The 18,465-nt window shown below is 26.0% G+C and overlaps 1 protein-coding gene across 1 annotated transcript in view; it reads left to right on the top strand.

Moving 5' to 3' along the window:
• Positions 1-11,940, top strand: part of LOC117171307 (DNA-directed RNA polymerase III subunit RPC5) — a 23,144-nt gene extending 11,204 nt beyond the window's left edge. The window contains exons 6-8 of the mRNA XM_033358476.1: positions 8,138-8,340; positions 8,423-8,586; positions 11,081-11,940. Of these exons, the coding sequence (XP_033214367.1) occupies positions 8,138-8,340; positions 8,423-8,586; positions 11,081-11,342 (629 nt within the window). The 3' untranslated portion in view covers positions 11,343-11,940. The remainder of the gene's footprint in view (positions 1-8,137; positions 8,341-8,422; positions 8,587-11,080) is intronic.
• The last annotated feature ends 6,525 nt before the right edge of the window (positions 11,941-18,465 follow it).

Below are 18,465 nucleotides of genomic sequence, written 5' to 3'. Positions count from 1 at the left end.
TTAATTTTTTAGGTTAAAAATTTATAATTTTGGCAGAAAATTGATCTGTTTTACTAAAAATTGAACTGCATTGTTGAAATTTCCTTTTTTTCGGGGATAAATATTACATTTTTTTATTGAAAATTTTATTAATTGGTTGAAAATTCAACTTTTTTTCATTTAAAAAATCGTATTTTTTCTTCGAAATTTAATAATCTGGCTGAAAATTCAATTATTTGGTTAAAAATTGTCGCATTTTCTTGAAAATTCGTCACTAACAGAAAACAAATCTTGTGGTTGGAAAATTGATATTCTTGGTTGAATATGTAATTTTTTTCAATTGAACTCTTTTATAGAGAGCTCGTTTGTTTAGTTGGAGAATTTCATTATTTAGTTCAAAATGTATGTATTTTGTTTAAAAAATCGTCTTTTATGATAGAAAGTTAATCCTCTTGATCGAAATTTTTTTTTTTGCTTGAAAATTCAATTTTTTTATTAAAAATTTCACTCTTATGTAGTAAGCTCGTCGTTTTTACTTGAAAGTTCTAGACTACTGTTTTTTTATTGAATTGAAAAATCTTTCCTTGGCTAAAATATCAACTATTTCATGTTTTGTTGTGAGTTTTTGTTTTTGGTTAAAAATTTTGGAACTACTTGTTTGAAATTCGAATAATTACATACTAATTTTAACGGTTTAGATATTTACCTTGTAGAAAAGTTTATTCTGTTAAAAGTCCGAATTTAAAAGTGTTTAGTTCGAAATCAAAAAGTGCAGTGGAAAATTAACTTGTTGACAGTTTTATAACCTGATATTTTTAAAGTAAATTAAACATGTGCTTCAATATTTATTTATAGTATTATTCTTTATTCTGTAAATTACAAAAAAATTATTCATTTATCACCTTTTCGACCGTTTTGCCTCTTCCGCTCTTTCTCATGTTTTTTCACATTCTCATCTAATGAGAAGGTATTGGTTTTATGTAAAATTTCACTTTGTCGGTTATTCATAGTACTTAGAAACTCAAACAATTTATCCTAATGACTTCTATAAAAAGAAAAATATCAGAGTTAAAGCATTAAAAAAAAAACAACTAAAATGAACATTTTAAGCCAAACAATGCATGATGTGAAAAAAAGTCAAGAGAAGAAAAACGTTGATTTTTGAAAGTCCTACAAGATTATCATATCAATTTTTCTCATTTGGACGAAAAGTTGAAAATTCAAAATTTCATCATACCAAAAATCTTTAAAACCACATTTTTGCAAGATTTCAAAATTCTATGTGCTGTTATTTATAGTACTTAGAAACTCAAACAATTTATTCTTATGACTTTTTTATACGAAAAATAATGAAAAATCCAAAAAGGCCGTTTTTTGGTCAAACTATGGAAGATACGAAAAAATTGAATAAACTAAAATTACGCGCCCTAAAAAGATCTACAAATCTTTTAAAAATCACTTTTCGATAGGACGCGTAGTTTTTGTTTTTAGTCGTGAAAAAGAATATTAAAAATTTTTTAAAAATTAAATTTTTGGACTAACGACATAAGCTACAAAAAAAACTTGTTTATCTAAGAAAAATGCTACAAATGTTTATTATTACTGTTTTATAGGATGCGCAGTTTTTGTTTATTCGTACATGAATCAAACTAAAAAGATTAATTTTTTGACAAACAACGCAAGCTATGAAAAAAATAAATATACTGATTCAAGTTTTTCAAGAATAATTTTTTAGAGGACACTTAGTTTTTTCTTTAATCGTAAGATATAACCTTTAAAATAAAAAAATTAAATTATTTTAATACATTTTTTAAAATAAATATTTTTTGTAGAACGACACAAGGTATACACTAAAATTAAAAGACAAAAGTTGTTCACCCAAGAAGATCTATAAATTTATTATTAATTATTTTTAAATAGAACGAGGAGATTTTTTTTTAATCATGAAAAATAAGATTGAAAATGAAAAAATTAAATTTTTAGAATAAATTTTTGGAAAAAGGACACGAAAGACGAAACAAATTTTTGAAAAAAGTTTTCTTAACCAAAAATATTTAGAAATTTGTTATAAAATCTGATTAAAAAATTACCCTACATTTGTGCGCAATTTGTTAAAAATTAAAGGTCAAAACATCGATAACTTCTATTTGGAGATTGAGAATCCTCTTTTGTTGAACCTCCTTCAGCTTTAACGAATACATTCTCATTATGTATCTCGTACTTCGCATTCGATTTTGTCGAAAGTGCAAACTTTTTTGCATTATTACATTCTCATCAGAGAAGGTATTAGATTTTTATAAAATTTGACCTCCCCAGTTTTTGTCAAATGTCCACGTTTTGAGACCCCCTGAATCCGAAAAACAAGTTTTTACGAACGTGTCTGTCTGTATGTCTGTCTGTCTGTTTCTCTGTGAACACGATAACTTTTGAAAAAAGTAATCCATTAGATTTCCCTTTGTTACACTCGTTTAGTGTCCTAAACTAAAGATCAAGTTCGTTAGCCAGCCATTTTGGATGAAAATTCAAAAAGTGGTTACATTTTTAATATTTTGGAGACCGTTTTTTTTTTAATTCTAAAATTCTCTGTATGGTTATTCATAGTATTCAAAAAATTTAACAATTTATCCTAATGACTTTTTTCGAAAAATCAAAAAATACTAGAGTGATAGCATTTCCAAAATTAAAAAAAAAACTAAAATGAACAATTAAGGCTAAAAAACGCATGATACGAGAAAAAGCCTGGACAAGAAAAACATTGCTTTTTGAAAGCCCTTCAAGATTATGATAACAACTTTTTTAATTTGGTCAAAAAGTTGAAAATTCCAAATTTGATTGTACAAACAAATTTTGAAACCACATTTTTTTAAGATTCAAAAATTCTATGTAGGGTTGTTCATAGCACTCAGAAACTCAAACAAGTTATCCCCATGACATTTTTCTATATAAAGAAAATTATCAGGGTTAGAGCATTTTCAAAATCCAAAAAAACAAACTGAAATGAACATTTTAAGCCAAACAATGCATGATATTAAAAAAAGGCAAGAGAAGAAAAACCTTTCTTTTTGAAAGCCCTACAGGACTGCGATAACAACTTTTTTAATTTGGTCAAAAAGTTGAAAATTCCAAATTTGATCGTACAAAAAAATTTTGAAACCACATTTTTTTAAGATTCAAAAATTCTATGTAGGGTTGTTCATAGCACTCAGAAACTCAAACAAGTTATCCCCATGACATTTTTCTATAAAAAGAAAATTATCAGGGTTAGAGCATTTTCAAAATCCAAAAAAACAAACTGAAATGAACATTTTAAGCCAAACAATGCATGATATTAAAAAAAGGCAAGAGAAGAAAAACCTTTCTTTTTGAAAGCCCTACAGGACTGCGATAACAACTTTTTTAATTTGGTCAAAAAGTTGAAAATTCCCAATTTGATCGTACAAAAAAATTTTGAAACCACATTTTTTTAAGATTCAAAAATTCTATGTAGGGTTGTTCATAGCTCTCAGAAACTCAAACAAGTTATCCCCATGACATTTTTCTATAAAAAGAAAATTATCAGGGTTAGAGCATTTTCAAAATCCAAAAAAAACAAACTGAAATGAACATTTTAAGCCAAACAATGCATGATATTAAAAAAAGGCAAGAGAAGAAAAACCTTTCTTTTTGAAAGCCCTACAGGACTGCGATAACAACTTTTTTAATTTGGTCGAAAAGTTGAACATTCCAAATTTGATCGTACCAAAAATAATGAAAAATTCAAAAATTCCATTTTTTGATCAAACTATGCAAGGTACGAAAAAATTAAAAAGCTAAAATTGTGCGCCCTGGAAATAACTACAAATTTATAATGAATCACTTTTCGATGTAAGCTACGAAAAAAAAAATGAGACAAAAATTGTTCATCCAAAAAAGAGCTATAATTTTTGATAGGACACGTAGTTTTTGCTTTAGTCTTAAAAGATATCATTCGAAATAAAAATATTAAATTTGTTTGAGAAAAACGACACAAGGTATGAACTTAAATTACCAGACAAAAGTTGTTCGCCTAAAAAGATCTATAAATTTATTATTAATCATTTTTCGATTGGACAAGTAGATGTTCTTTTAATCGTAAAACATGAGATAAAAAATGAAAACATGAACTTTTTGGAAAAAGCGCAGAAAATACAAAAGAGGACATAAGCTCCTATATAGGATCCTATATAGGGTCCTGTATTAGACCCTATGCAGATGCACAGTAGTTTTTATTTAATCGTAAAAAACAACATTAAAAATAAAAAATTATAAAAGCAAGGAAATAAGAATTAGTACGATTCAATTTTTATGCATATTATGAATTGTAATTATATACATTTGTTGAAATGATACATGTTTCAGAGCAGCTTAGAATACAATTTAAAGCAAAATAAGAAGCAAGTACAAAAATAATCATAATAAATACAATTTGCTTTTTATTTTGCAATTTTTTAATAAGTAATCCCAGGCAGAGTTACATAAAAAATGTATTATAATTGATATAAAAGTGTTATGTATAATGTAGAAAAGTTTACATGTTGGACAAAATCGAGTGCGAAGCACGAGATACGTGATGAGAATGTGTTCGTTAAAGCCGAAAGCGCTTTAACAAAAGAGAGTTCAAAATCACAAAATTACAATTGTCAGTCCGTTGACCTTTGATTTTAAAAGGTGTGTCGACGAATGCGGGAGAAATATAAAGACCGAGCGCGTAGCGCGAGGTAAATATATAATTGAGCGCGAAGAGCGAGATAAATGTACAATTGAGCGCGAAGCGCGAGAACCAACAGTTGTGCGCACTAGGCGCGCTCAAACTTGCGAGCCGCGCGCGATGAGAATGTGTCCGCGTAGCGGGCAGATTTTTTTTCATTTAAATGCGAACTGAGTGAAGAGAGACTAACAAGAAACTTCAATTATTTTTGTTCGGCTTCTTCTTTTCTTTGAGTAGTTTACTATTAGATTTTTGGTTAGGAATTCATCTTTTTAGTTAAAAAATAATGAAAACAGGGTGGCCGCTGGACCGGGAAACTGGGAAAGACGGGAATTTTTTGAGACCGGGAAAAACCGTGAAATTACAGTGAATTTTTTTTTATCGCTAATTTGACAAATTCGTAGAAGAAAAATATGTCCACGTTCGATTTCAACAGTTTTTAAATAATTATTGGAATTGTTATGTTTTTCAATTATGCTATTATTTAGCTTACAATGCGTAATTCAAAATATTTTTACTTAAAAAATTTTATTTCTAAGCTTACATTTTTAATTTAAAGAATTTTTATATGCTTTCTTAAAGACTTGAACAAATAAAAAATAAAAGCCTTTGATGTTGACAATTTTGGATAAAAAAACATTTTTATTTAATAAATAAATACGTTTTTTCTAAATTTATCTGTACTTTAAGCAATAAAAAGTGAAAAAACGATTTTAAACCAGTTCAAAATTTAAGTATTTTCAGATTTTAACGTTAAAACTTAAACGGTTTCAATTTGAAAGTCTTAGTCATTAAAAAAATGTGAACGTGTGACTGAAAGTTTATAAACTATTTTCAACTTAAAAATAACTTCATAATTATATATTCTTAATTAAAGGATTTTATTAAATTTTAAATATTTTTTTAGTCTAAAACGTTCAATTTTGAACCGATTCAATTTGAAATTTTTATTAAAAAAAAAAGTTTATTTATTGAATATTTAGCAATATTTCAATTTCCATTTAAGACAAGTAAATTGAAACCAAATATTTAAAAGCAAAGAATCTTTAACTGAATTGTTTGACATAGAAAACCTGGAATCGTTAAAATTTCTAAAAATTCTTAATTTGTAAGTGAAAATTTTAAATTTTTAGGCATAATTTACAAATGAACATTTGTAGAAAAAGTTTGAGTAATTTTAAGAGATATTTAGAAGTTTTAAAAGGATTAAAAATTACCATACAAATTTTTGGAAAGTTTTCTCAAAATCTTCTAAAATCTTTTTTAAAAATTTCGTTTAAATTTTTGAAAAACTTTTTAAATATTCTCTAAAAATAATTTTTCAAAATGAAAAATTATTTTTAATTTCTTTAAGAATCTTAAGAAACACAACAAATTATTTATACATCCAAATTGTAAAGAAATTTTCTAAAATTCTCAGGATTTTCTGAAAATTGTAGAAAAAATTCAATTAATTTTGACAGATATTTAGAAGTTCTGAAAAAATCTCCAAAATAATTTTAAATTTAAAACAAATTTAAAACAATTGCTAGATTTCTCAAGCTTTTGAAATAAAATTTTGAAGCTTTCCAAAGATGTTTGAACTACTTAAAAAAAATAATTGAATTTCTAATTTAAGAAGTGCTCAGTTGAAAAATGTTCAACTTTCAATATTTGATGTTTTTAGCTTAAAATTCCTTAAAATTATATAATTTTGAAAATTTTAAAGTTTATTGATTGATTTTTTAATTTAGAGCATTGAAAATGATTACGTGGATTTATATTTTATTATATTGAAAAATGTTAGTACCTTCAATTTTATACGCATAAATTATTGAGCATTTGAATAGAACATTTTTTAATTAAAAACTTTTAAATTTCAATTTTAAAAGTTCAAAATTTAACAGGTCCACCTTGATTGCTTTCATTTGCAACTCTGTTTTTATTACCTCAAGTGGAACATTTTTTTGCTTTAGTTTTCCATTTTTTAAATTTCATTGACCGTGAAAAATGTTTGCGAACAGGGAAATGACCAGGAATTTATTTCTTCGATTAAAACGGCCACCCTGTGGTTTAAAATTTAACCAAAATTTAACTACTTTTTAAAAAATTAATTTTTTATTTAAAATTTAACAATTTGGTGGACATTATTTTTCTTTATTAACTCAAAAACATTTCTTGAATGAAAATTCAACTCTTTAGTTAAAATTTCATCTCCTTAGTAGGAAAATTCATCTTTTTGTTACGCAAATGATATTTTTTGGTTAAAAATTTAATTATTTTTATGAAAGTGCAAAAATTTGGTTAAAAGTTTATCCTTGTTGGTTTAAAGTTCAACTGTTTTGTAGAAAATTCAATAATTTTGTTGAAATTGTATTTCCTTCTGGACTGAAAATCTTCTTTGGTGGGAAATTCGAATTTTTGGTTGAATTTGAAATTAAATGCTTTTTTTTGTAATAATATGAGACTTATATTTTTCGTTAATAATTAATTTTTGGTTTAAAATTGAACTATTCTATATTGGTTTCAAAAATTTTCTTTTTTAGTTGAAAACTTAACGAACTGGTTATACGTTTTGTTTTGTTAAAAGTTGTTTTTTTGTTTTTGTTTTTTTTAAAGATTCATAATTGCAGTTGCAAATTGATGTCTGTATTTTAAGGTTTAACTACTTTGTTAAGACTTAATGTTTTTGGTTGAAGATTCATCTCTGCGGTTGGAAATGTAACTATTTCGTTGAAAAATGTTTCCTTTTTTGGTTGAAAATTAATTTATCAAATGAAAGTTCGTTCATCTGGTTGAAAATATATGTATTTCGTTAAAAATTGAATTTTTTGTGTGTAGAAAAATAGTCTTTTTTTATTCAAAATTCACCTTTTGAGTTGAAAATTGATTTATATATGTCTAATTGGTTAAACGTAGAATTTATTCGATTTTTTAAAAGTTCAACCGGTTAAACGCGGAACACTTTTTTCTATGTTAAATCAATAGGAAACTTTATGGCCTTGGGGCACGGGTTGGTATTAATAGTATTTTTAAATTAAATAGTTTCACAGTAATTAGTCATCAAAATTATGCAATTTGAAATTAAAAGTGTCTAAAGCTGTCAGACCTCCCACTTGGAGTCGTGGTTAAATAAGTTCATCTAGTAAAACTATAAGAATTAAAAAAAATTCCTGACCAGAAAATAAATTCAGTGTCATTTTCCTTCTTTATCTCGTTCTCCAAAAAATTACAGCTTATTTCAGCTCACACGTATTAACTCCAAGGCATTTTAAATAGCAATTTTAAATAAAATTTTAGTATATCAACAGAAAAAAGATGACGCATTCCTAAAATAGGTGAAATAGGTGACAAGTTTTAAAATAGGCGATACTCTGTGATGACTGCTGATACATAGATTCATTTAAAAAATATAAAATGTTATTTTTAACGTAAAAACTCGGATTCTTTCAGCAAAAGTTATGTCGTTCGCGGAACTGAGGAATACTTTATCAATGGATCATGATTCTGGAGCGGTTCTAAAATATTTGCAACAGGTTGCAGTTCTCGTTAAAGGGAATTGGATCGTTAATAGTGAATTACTTTATCCCAAGGACACAACATCACATGAACACGGCATTCCTGCCGAGCTGATGTGCAGAGCCAGAGATTTTATTGTAAGTATCCAAGTTAGAGAGCGGTTTTAATTTCTTGGCTTACATGTTGTATTAAAATAAAGTTAATATTTACCCTGCACAGCTATTAAAATTCACCGAAAACGAGTACATCCTCCGCAAGGTAATTTCTTCAGAAGTTAAGTTACCATCCGAAGAACTCACTGAAATTTTATCGCACTTGGCGAAACATCAAGCTAAGAAAGGATGGCAGCTGTTTCGGACTCCTGATATAGAGTTCTGTAGAAGGTAATAATTTATTCAGAAAATCGGAGGGAATGACCATTCGACTTTTGGTGTCCATGATATTCCAAGTGTTTCCCAAAGATTTTCTACATTTCAAAAGATTTAACAAAGATTTTACATATTCCGAAAGATTTCAAAAAATTTCACAAACAAAAATATAAAATATTCCAAAATATTTCAAAGATATCAAATATTTTAAAAGATTTCTACAGATTTCACAGTGATTGCAGAAATTCCTCAGATAGTTGAAGTATTCACAATAATTGCAAATATTTCGTACGATTAAAAAAGATTTCAAGGATTGTACATCAAAGATTTCAAGAAGATTTCAAATATTGTAAAAGATTTGTAAATATTTCACAAAGATCTAGAATTTTCCAACATATTTGAAACCTTTAAAGACTAAAAATATTTTTAAAGGATTCCACAAAATTTCATAAGATTTCAAAAATATTTTAAGGAATACAAAGATTTCAGATATTTAAAAATATTACACAAACATTCAAAATATTGTACAAAGATTCATAATATTTCAAAAGAATTTAAATATTCCAAGCGATTTGAAATATTTCCAAAATTTCAAATATCTCAAAACCTTTCAGAGTTTAGAAATATTTTAAGGATTTCAAATATTTAAAATATTCTAAAGGTTAAAAACAATGTCAAATATTTCAGAATGATTTAAAAGATTTTACAGAGATTCAAAAGATTTCAGATATTTCAAACGATTTGAAGGATTCTCAAGATTTCGAATATTTTAAAACATTTAAAAACTCCCAAGATTTCAGAAGATTTCGCACCGATGTCACAGATATTTCATATTTTAAATATTCTAAAAGATATCAAAGATTAAATAAAATGTCACAGATATTCCAAAAGATTTCAAAAATATTCAAGCATTTTAAAGATTTCAAATATTACAAAATATTTTTTATAATTGTCAAAGATTTGAAATATTTCAAAAGATTATACAAAGATTCAAAAGATTTTGCAATATTTTCAGTCAGTTTTTAAATATTTGAAAGATTTCCAAAATGCCAAATATTTCAAAAGATTTCAAAAATATTTGAAGGAATTTCAAAGATTTACAAGCATTTCAAAAGATTTCAGAAATATTTTAAGGGCTTCAAAGATTTCAAAAATATTCTAAAGGTTAATGTAATGATTACAAAGATTCTAAAACATTTCAAATATTCCAAACGATTTGAAGGATTCTCAAGATTTCAAATATTCCAAAAGATTTCAAAGCATTAAAGATTTCAGAAGATTTCGCAACGATGTCACAGATATTTCAGATTTCAAATATTCAAAAGATTTCGTTTTAAGGATTTTAAAACATTTCACAGATATTCTAAAAGATTAAAAAAATTTCACAAAAATTCAAAATTATTCAAGCATTTTAAAGATTTCAAATATTAAAAAATATTTTTAAAACTGCAAAAGATTTCAAATATTCCAAACGATTTGAAAGGTTTCTGAAATTTCAAATATTTCATCACTTCAGAGTTTAGAAATAGTTAAAGGATTTCAAAGATTTATAAATGTTCCAAAAGATTTCGAAATATTTCAGAAATATTTTAAGGGTTTTAAAGATTTAAAGTATTCTAAAGTTTAAAAACAATGTCAAATATTTGATAATGATATCAAAGATTTTACAGATTCAAAAGATTTTACAATGGTTACCAAGATTCTAAAGGATCACAGATATTCCAAAAGATTTCAAAATTATTGAAGCATTTAAAATATTTCAAATATTCCAAAAGATTTCAAATCATCAAAGAGTTCAGAATATTTCACAGCGATGTAACAGATATTTCATATTTCAAATATTCCAAAAGATTTCAAAGATTTCGTTTTAAAGATTTAAAAAAAATTCACAGATATTCCAAAAGATTTCAAAATTATTCAAGCATTTTAAAGATTTCAAATGTTATAAAAAAATTTTTAAAGTGGTTAAAGATTTCACAATAATTGCAGATTTTAAATATTCCAAACGATTTGAAAGATTTCCAAAATTTTTAAATATTTCAACACTTTTCAGAGTTTAGAAATATTTGAAGGGTTTCAAATATTTACAAATGTTTCAAATAATTCCAGAAATATTTTAAGGATTTCAAAGATTTAAAATATTGTAAAGGTTAAAAACAATGTCAAAGATTTCAGAATGATTTCAAAGATTTTACAGAGATTCAAAAGATTTCACAATGATTCAAACTTTTTAAAGGATTCTCAAGATTTCAAATATTTCAAAAAAATTCAAAAGATTTCACAAATATTCCAAAATATTTCAAAATATTATTTTTAAATGTGAAGGTTTTCAAACTATTTTAAGGATTTCGCAATGATTTTACCGAGATTTCCAAAGATTCCACGCAGACTTGTAAATCAGATTTAAATAGTGATCAAGCCCTCGAGAACATTCTAGTATCAATCTTCAAAAATGGGCATTTTTTCGAATTTGATTTTTAATTTGAATTGGGTTCCCTTCCTTTGCTAGATTTCCAGATATAGCCGAAAGGCAGAAGCTGCTTTGGGAAGCGAAGCGAAAACATTTGCAAGAAACGATGCAAGTCCATGCGCCACAAAGACAACGAAGAAAGTCAAATCGGGATTCTGTGTGTTCTGAAAATGAAGAAAAACCCACTGGAAGAGGTAAAAAAAGCTTACGGGATTCATCAATCTCTGATAACGATAGCGCCTCAGAAACTATTAAAATTAAGAAAGCGAATAGACCTAGAAAAGTCTCGGAGACTACGTGACCAAAACTCATGAAGAGGTAAGGTCTGGAGATATAAATTTAGCTAAAGTTCAAATAATAAATCTCTCCACTTGAGCGAGGCAAGTGGAGAGAACTTCCATAGCCTCTCGCCAAAGAGAATCGAATATGAAGAAGAGAACACTGTCAATTTTCTTGAAGCCGGTCAAAACTTCGAGAAGACAGTCATTTTGTAATGAATATATGCTCAAGGTTTAGATTTTCTTTAAACAAATGAAGGCAATTTAGAGCATTTTATGCAATACAAAAAGAAGGAAATTTAGATATCAGCAATGCTGCCATAGTATTTAATTTGCATTTATCAATCTTGTATGAGATTTAGTTGAAAGTGTAATTGAATTACTTTATATTTAAGTTTTTGTTTTCTACGAAATAATGTTTCCCATTTTTTAAATTCTAAAAAATGATAGGATAGACATCTCTTCGCTAATTACGAAAGTGTCACCTTCGTCAAATCTAGTAGTAGAATTAACTTATTTATTGTTAATGCGATAAAGGAATTTGATTACTGAACAAGACGAAGTGATTTTGTACATATTGTAAAACCAGCCGCTATATTGTAATAAAGTCTGAAAAGTTAATTTATTTTACTTTTCTTTTTATTCCTGCAGTGAGTACTTAATTTTAGTTAATATGTAATTAATTATCCATGAATTTACGTAATATTTTTTTTTAATCAATGAAGTCTTCTTCAAAACCAAAGAAAAATTCATGATGAAACTGAATAATAAAAGTTTAGTATTTTTTTTAAATATATAATTTGATAGAAAATCATAATAATAATATAAGTAAGAAAAGTAAACCTTATTTATCTGGAGATGGATCATTAAAGAACTAAAAATTCTTACGAAAAAAAAAACACTATAAAGTTAAAAGTATATGAAACTGTAGACTTTTGGTAAAAAAATACTCAGTAGTCCGGAACCCGAAATAAAGCAGGTAGCCGCTGGACCGGGAAACAGTGAACTTATTTCTTGACCGGGAATTTTACGAATTATCAGAAGAAAAATCGGCCCAAGTTCGAGTTCAACAGTTTTTTAAATAATTAAAATGCAATCTTAAAGATTTAAACAATTAATAATTAAAAGCATTTAAAGTAAATTTTTTTGACAAAACACAGTTTTATTTTGTCAACTGTAAATATAAATAAATACATTTTTTTAAATTGAGCTTTACTTTGAATATAAAAATCTGAATAATAGTTGATTCGATAAAACGATTCTAGATCCGTTCAAAATTTGAGAAATTCCAGATTGTAACTGCTTTAATTCGAAATTCTTAATAAGACATGCTATTAATGTATTATTTATTCCGATAATTTTCTTTTTAAATAAAAATTTTAACGATTTATCAATAAAATATTTTTAATTCAAAATTTTAGGCCTTCGCTTATATTCTTTTTTATATTGAATTCAATAGATAAATTATTAATGAATATATTTTTTCTATTAATCTGTTTAGCTTCTACAAATGTTAACGTGCGTTTGAAACTTTATAAACTATTTTCTAGTTAAAAATAAATCCATAATAATATAGTCTTAATTCAAGATTTTTATTACATTTAAAATATTTTTTAAGTCAGTTATTCAATTGTTAACCTATTTAATTTGATATCTTTTAATTTAGAAAAAGAATATGTATGTAATATTTCGCAAAATTTCATTGTTCATTTACGACGAGTAAATTGAAACCAAGTATTTAAAAGAAAACAATTTTAATCGTTTTATTAAAGAAAGTTTTAATTGTTTAGTGAAATTGTTAAATATGGACACATAAATAACAATTAAAAACTTATTTTTGGGAGAAAAAATTTGAGTAATTTTAAGAAATATCTAGAAGTTTTCAAAAGATTCAAAATTAATTAAAAACTTGAAATGATTTCAAGTGTGTTAACATATTTTTTCAGAACTTCTAAATATATTTTTAAATTAATCGATTTTTTCCTAAAATTCTTAAGAAAATGTTTTTATTTTTTTGAAGTCTTTCGCAATTCTTAAAAAGGCTCTAAATTTTTTGTTTATAATCTGCAAAAATTTACATTTTTTAAAATTCTGCTGTGGGAATAATAAGTGTTCTATTGTTATTTATAAATTCAAATTTTAAGGATTTTTTTTAATTTGATCGATTTTTTAAAAGTTGTAAAAAAAATTAAATTCATTTTAACATATATTTAAAACTTCTGGAAAAAATTTCTAAAATTATTTTAAATTTGCAAAAAAATTTAGAAACCACTTCTAGATTTCTCAAGATTTTGAAATACAATTTTAAAGCTTTTCAATGATGCTTAAACTTTTCAAACAAAAAAAATTTAACTTCTAATTTAAGAACTGTTAATTAAAAAAAATTATTTTTCCATTTTTAATGTATCAAGCTTAAAATTACTTATAATAATATATTTCGAACAATTTTAAGTTTATTGTTTAATTCTTTAATTTGGAGTATTGAAAACGTTAACGTAGATTTATATTTTTGGAACTCAATCTGAATCTTTGAACTCTATAATTTATAAAAGTGAGAAACTCTTAAACTTCAATTTTAAAAGTTTGAAAAAAAAGAGTTTTACTTTGAATACTTTAATTTTTTGTTTGCTGTTTATTACTTTAAATGGATACATTTTCAGAATAGAGTTAGATTTTTTAAATTTTATTGACCGTAAAAAATGTTTGTGAACCGGGAAATGACCGGGAATTTTTTTCTTCGATTAAAACGGCCACCCTGTAAACGTTTGAAAGATAGCCTCTAAACTTGAGAGGACAAAGTTATTTTATGCATGTAAAAAGAGAGAATAAAATACCTAATCATGTGCCTATTATGGTGCAATTAAACTTACATTAGTAAATTAACAACTCAGTCCATTAAGAGCCATTTTTTAAAGTTTAAGTAAGTCCTCAGTTTTGTCATTCATCCGATCGTAACCCAGTTTTTTTATAGTCCAATTTTTTTCTTTTAAAACATGATAAAACCATAAAACCCTGTTATTTAGACTGATTTATCGCCTGTAAGCATATATGCATAATTATTATCTAAAAATAAAAATAGTATAAAATCGATTTAATTTCTCTATTTTTACAAGAACTTGGATTTATATTATTAAAGAGAATAAAGAGAATAAAAAATAAAGATTGATTGGGTAATTTGTATTGCAAAAAAAACATATATTCAAGATGAATAAACTTACCTGGGTATTATACTACACAAAAATCCCACTGAAAAATCTCACTGAAGAGTTAAAATTGTACAAAATTGTACACTTTAAACTTTAAACCCATATATTTTTATGCACAAAAATATATTCTAAAAATTCCTTCATTTTAAAAACTCGACCCCAAATCAGTTACTTAAGGACGGCCCCACTACAAGAAATAATATTTTTTGTTTTCAACTAAATGTTTTTTTAAATTTTATATAAAAATAATGCAGAAAATAAAGTGCATGTTTTTAAAATAATGGAAAATTCTACTTTATTTAAAAAAGAGCGAAAGCAGAAATTAATTTTCAATATGTAGATTAGAATGGATTGAAGTAAAAAAATTCCGGAATTCGAAATGGCCACAATACGAACAAATTATTTGGAATCGGGTTTTTAAATTTTAATGAGGTGACATTTTTTTACATTCTTTGGGGTCAAAAAAGTCTTTCCAAATCTTTTTGGATTTAAGACAACCATTTTTTGAGAGATGATTCTTATTTGACTCGCTCCTTTTTTTGAAAAAAATCTGAACACCTGTATGAATAAAAGCAGCATTTTGTAATGTACTTGAAAACTGAGAATAAGTTGAATTTTTAAATTTCGGATTTTAGCATTTAATGAAATGATTCTTGTAACTTGTAATAAAATTTTTTTTGGACATGTATGAGTTTATTTAAAACAGAAATACACTAGAAACAAAATTCTATTAAAACAAAATTCCAAATTTAGAAAATTTGCTGTAATTCTAATTTCGTTTCCTGGGTCATCCTGTTTTTTTTCTGGTGGATTTTTATGCTAAAAATGTCTACTTATGTGCAGAAAAGTTTTAAACTACAATTTATAACGATAATGTAAATAAATACTAAAATCAGAATTTTAAAAACTATTGATAGAATCCATTTCAAATCAGGCCGGTTCTACACTTGAAGTTGCACATTCTCTCAAGGACGAAATATGTTGTTTTTTTTTGAGGAAATTAGGCGATACTTATTTTTGCGATTTGTGAAAAAAAAATTGTATGGAGTATTGCATATTTGAATGTTTGGCTTTTTTGTTGAATTTGCAATATCATGAGGAAAATACCTTGTGAGTTTTATCTGGTATAAATAAATTTTGTAGCCAGGAGATTTTTTTTCATAAAATCGAATTCTTGAATTTTTCTTGCAAACAACAATAGATACGAACAAATGTTAAGAAAATATTTCGAACAGTTAAGAGTTCTACAAACAGTTCTTTTAGTCATTTAGGATATCTTGCACCATTTCCGATAACAATATATTTAAATATATTTCACATTTATCCAGATATTTTTGAATAAAACGATTGAGCTCTTAAATTAGTTTAAAAAATAAATAATACTTGGACCCACATTTTCAAATTTTCAGTATCCATTAATTCAGATTCTTCATTAGAGCCTTCAGGATCCGAAGAGGAATCACTGTCTGTTGTAAATAATTTAAGAGCTGAATCGTTTTATTAAAAAATATCTGAATAAATATGAAATATATTCAAATATATTGTTAAAAAAATGTTTAGTCTAATAATTTCTTGTCTTGGCATTATTTTTATAACTTAAATTATTCCAGCAAAAAATGTAAAAATTATATTTTATAAAAAAAATCTTCTAACGATAAAAATTGTTAAGCCCACGTAAAACTCACAGGAAGTTTTCTTTGTAAGAACATATATTTTTCTTAAATATTGAACAAAAATGGTGGGTATTTCCATAAGCCAAGAGTAAAGAGAATTTTTTTGTTTTTCTCGGAAATGGTGCAAGATTTCATAAATGACGAAAAGAACTTTTTGTAGAACTCTCTTAACTATGCAAAACATTTTATTAATATTTTTTTATATCTATTGTTATTTGCAAGAAAAATGCGAGAATTCGATTTTATAAAAAAATTAAAATTATTTCTTGAAAAAAAGATCCTACTCCATCTTCAATCCATTGGGAATCGAACCAAAAAACTTCTGATTTCCGGTTAGGTGCTTTTCCAATTAAGCTATTAGAGGGATCAGAATAAGAACTCTTTAATTCAAGAACATAACGCTAATTTTTAGCTAGGTGTTAATGGTACAAGTAATTATTTTCAAATTTTTAAATTTATCTACTATATATTAATATATATATATATTAATTTTAATTTAAAAATATTATTTTCCATCTAGTCTTATTAAGAAGTTAAGCATTTTTTTATGTTATTGAAGATTCTTAACTTGATTGATATTGTGTAGATTCTTCTGCCTTCATGGTTTGGAGGGTTGATCTACTGTCGGTAAGGCACAATATCTGATGATATAGCAGATAAATTAAAAAATTTTTGAAAAAAATTCTCCTGTCTACAGAAGTTATAAGAATTTTTAGGAAAACTGCCACCATTTTTTAATTTTTTCTTGGATTTCGAATGAAGGCAATAAACTCTGCCAGAATCTGGAAAGAAATCTGAAATATCTCAATAAGGCCAAACGTTATATAAGTTTAAAGAAAAGATTGGAGTTTTTTTGAAAAACAAAGCCAAAAATTGAAGTACGCAGAATTCCGTAATTTTTTTTTCACAAATCACAAAAATACGCATCGTTTAATTTCCTCTAAAAAACAACATATTTCGTCCTTGAGAGATTCTGCAACTTCAAGTGTAGAACCTGCCTCATTTGAAATACATTCGATCTATTTTTGATTTCGATTTCTGGACATTGGCGATTTTTTTCTTAATGCATTTTGGTAACTAGAATGTTTTCAGATAGCTCAAAAAATGCTCTTATTTACATAGTTCTTAAGATTTTTTTCAGAAAAAGGGCGAATTCAATATAAATGATTTCTTAGAAAATAGTTGCTTAAAATCAGAAAAAAATTGGGAAGGTTTTTCTGACCTCCAAGAATATGAAAAACATTGAAGCTTAAGAAAATTGAAGAAATCCGCGAACATCAAATTTTTCATTATTTTTTTCCCAGCACGGATAACCGAGCTTCATATCTATCGATTCAAAATTATTTTTACTTTTTCTTAGGATCCCAATACGCAGGTATGTTAAGGCTAATTTGGGCCCGTGGTTTCAAATTTTAGGATCCTTTATTTTTTGTAAAAAATAGTGTTTGCGCTTACTCAACGTTAAGCTGGCCGAACATTTCTGTAAAACGAACTAAAAACGATTTTACGGAAAAATCACCTCATAGAATAATTTAGGGCTCTAGGAATATGATAATGAAAAATGAAAAAAGTTGTTTAAACAATTTTTGTTTAAACAATTCTAGTACAAATTAATTAAACAAATTTCTTTTTCTACCCTATGTTAAGGCTCACTTAGGGCAAGATGAATATGATATTTGAATTTAACAAAAAATTGTTTAAAACTTATTGTTTAAACAAATTTACCAAAAAAAATCTTTGTTTCTCATGCATAATTTCAGGCTCATTTAAGGCTCCTGAAATATCCTTGACTGAAAGTCGTGCGATATTTCCTTAGCCCATTTTTTTTGTTATATATGGTGTTGTGCCACCTTAACGTTATAAAAATACATGAAGAAAATCATAAAACCTATTATTACCTCTCGCATAATTTAGGGCTCATTCAGGACTAATTTGGGCCCGTAATTACAAATTTTTGGCTCTTTTATTTTTTGTAAACAATAGCATTTGCGCTAGAACATTGCAGTCAAACGTACTAAAAGTGATGTTACGGAAAATGCACCTTATATAATAATTTATGGCTCATTTTGGGCTCCGGGAATATGATAATTTAAAATTTTAAAAAAAGTTGAAACAATTTTTGTTTAAACAAATTTACCAATAAAAATTCTTTTTGTTTCTCTTGCATAATTTCAGGCTCATTTAAGGCTCCAGAAATATAATCGACTGAAAGTCGTGCAATATTTCCTTATCCCTTTTTTTTGTTACACATTCAAAATAAGTAAATA

The sequence above is a fragment of the Belonocnema kinseyi genome, chromosome 4, assembly GCF_010883055.1.
Source record: "Belonocnema kinseyi isolate 2016_QV_RU_SX_M_011 chromosome 4, B_treatae_v1, whole genome shotgun sequence".
In the NCBI taxonomy this organism is placed as follows: domain Eukaryota; kingdom Metazoa; phylum Arthropoda; class Insecta; order Hymenoptera; family Cynipidae; genus Belonocnema; species Belonocnema kinseyi.
The sequence above is the reverse complement of the archived record's forward strand: the minus strand, read 5'-3'. Positions and strand labels throughout refer to the sequence as shown.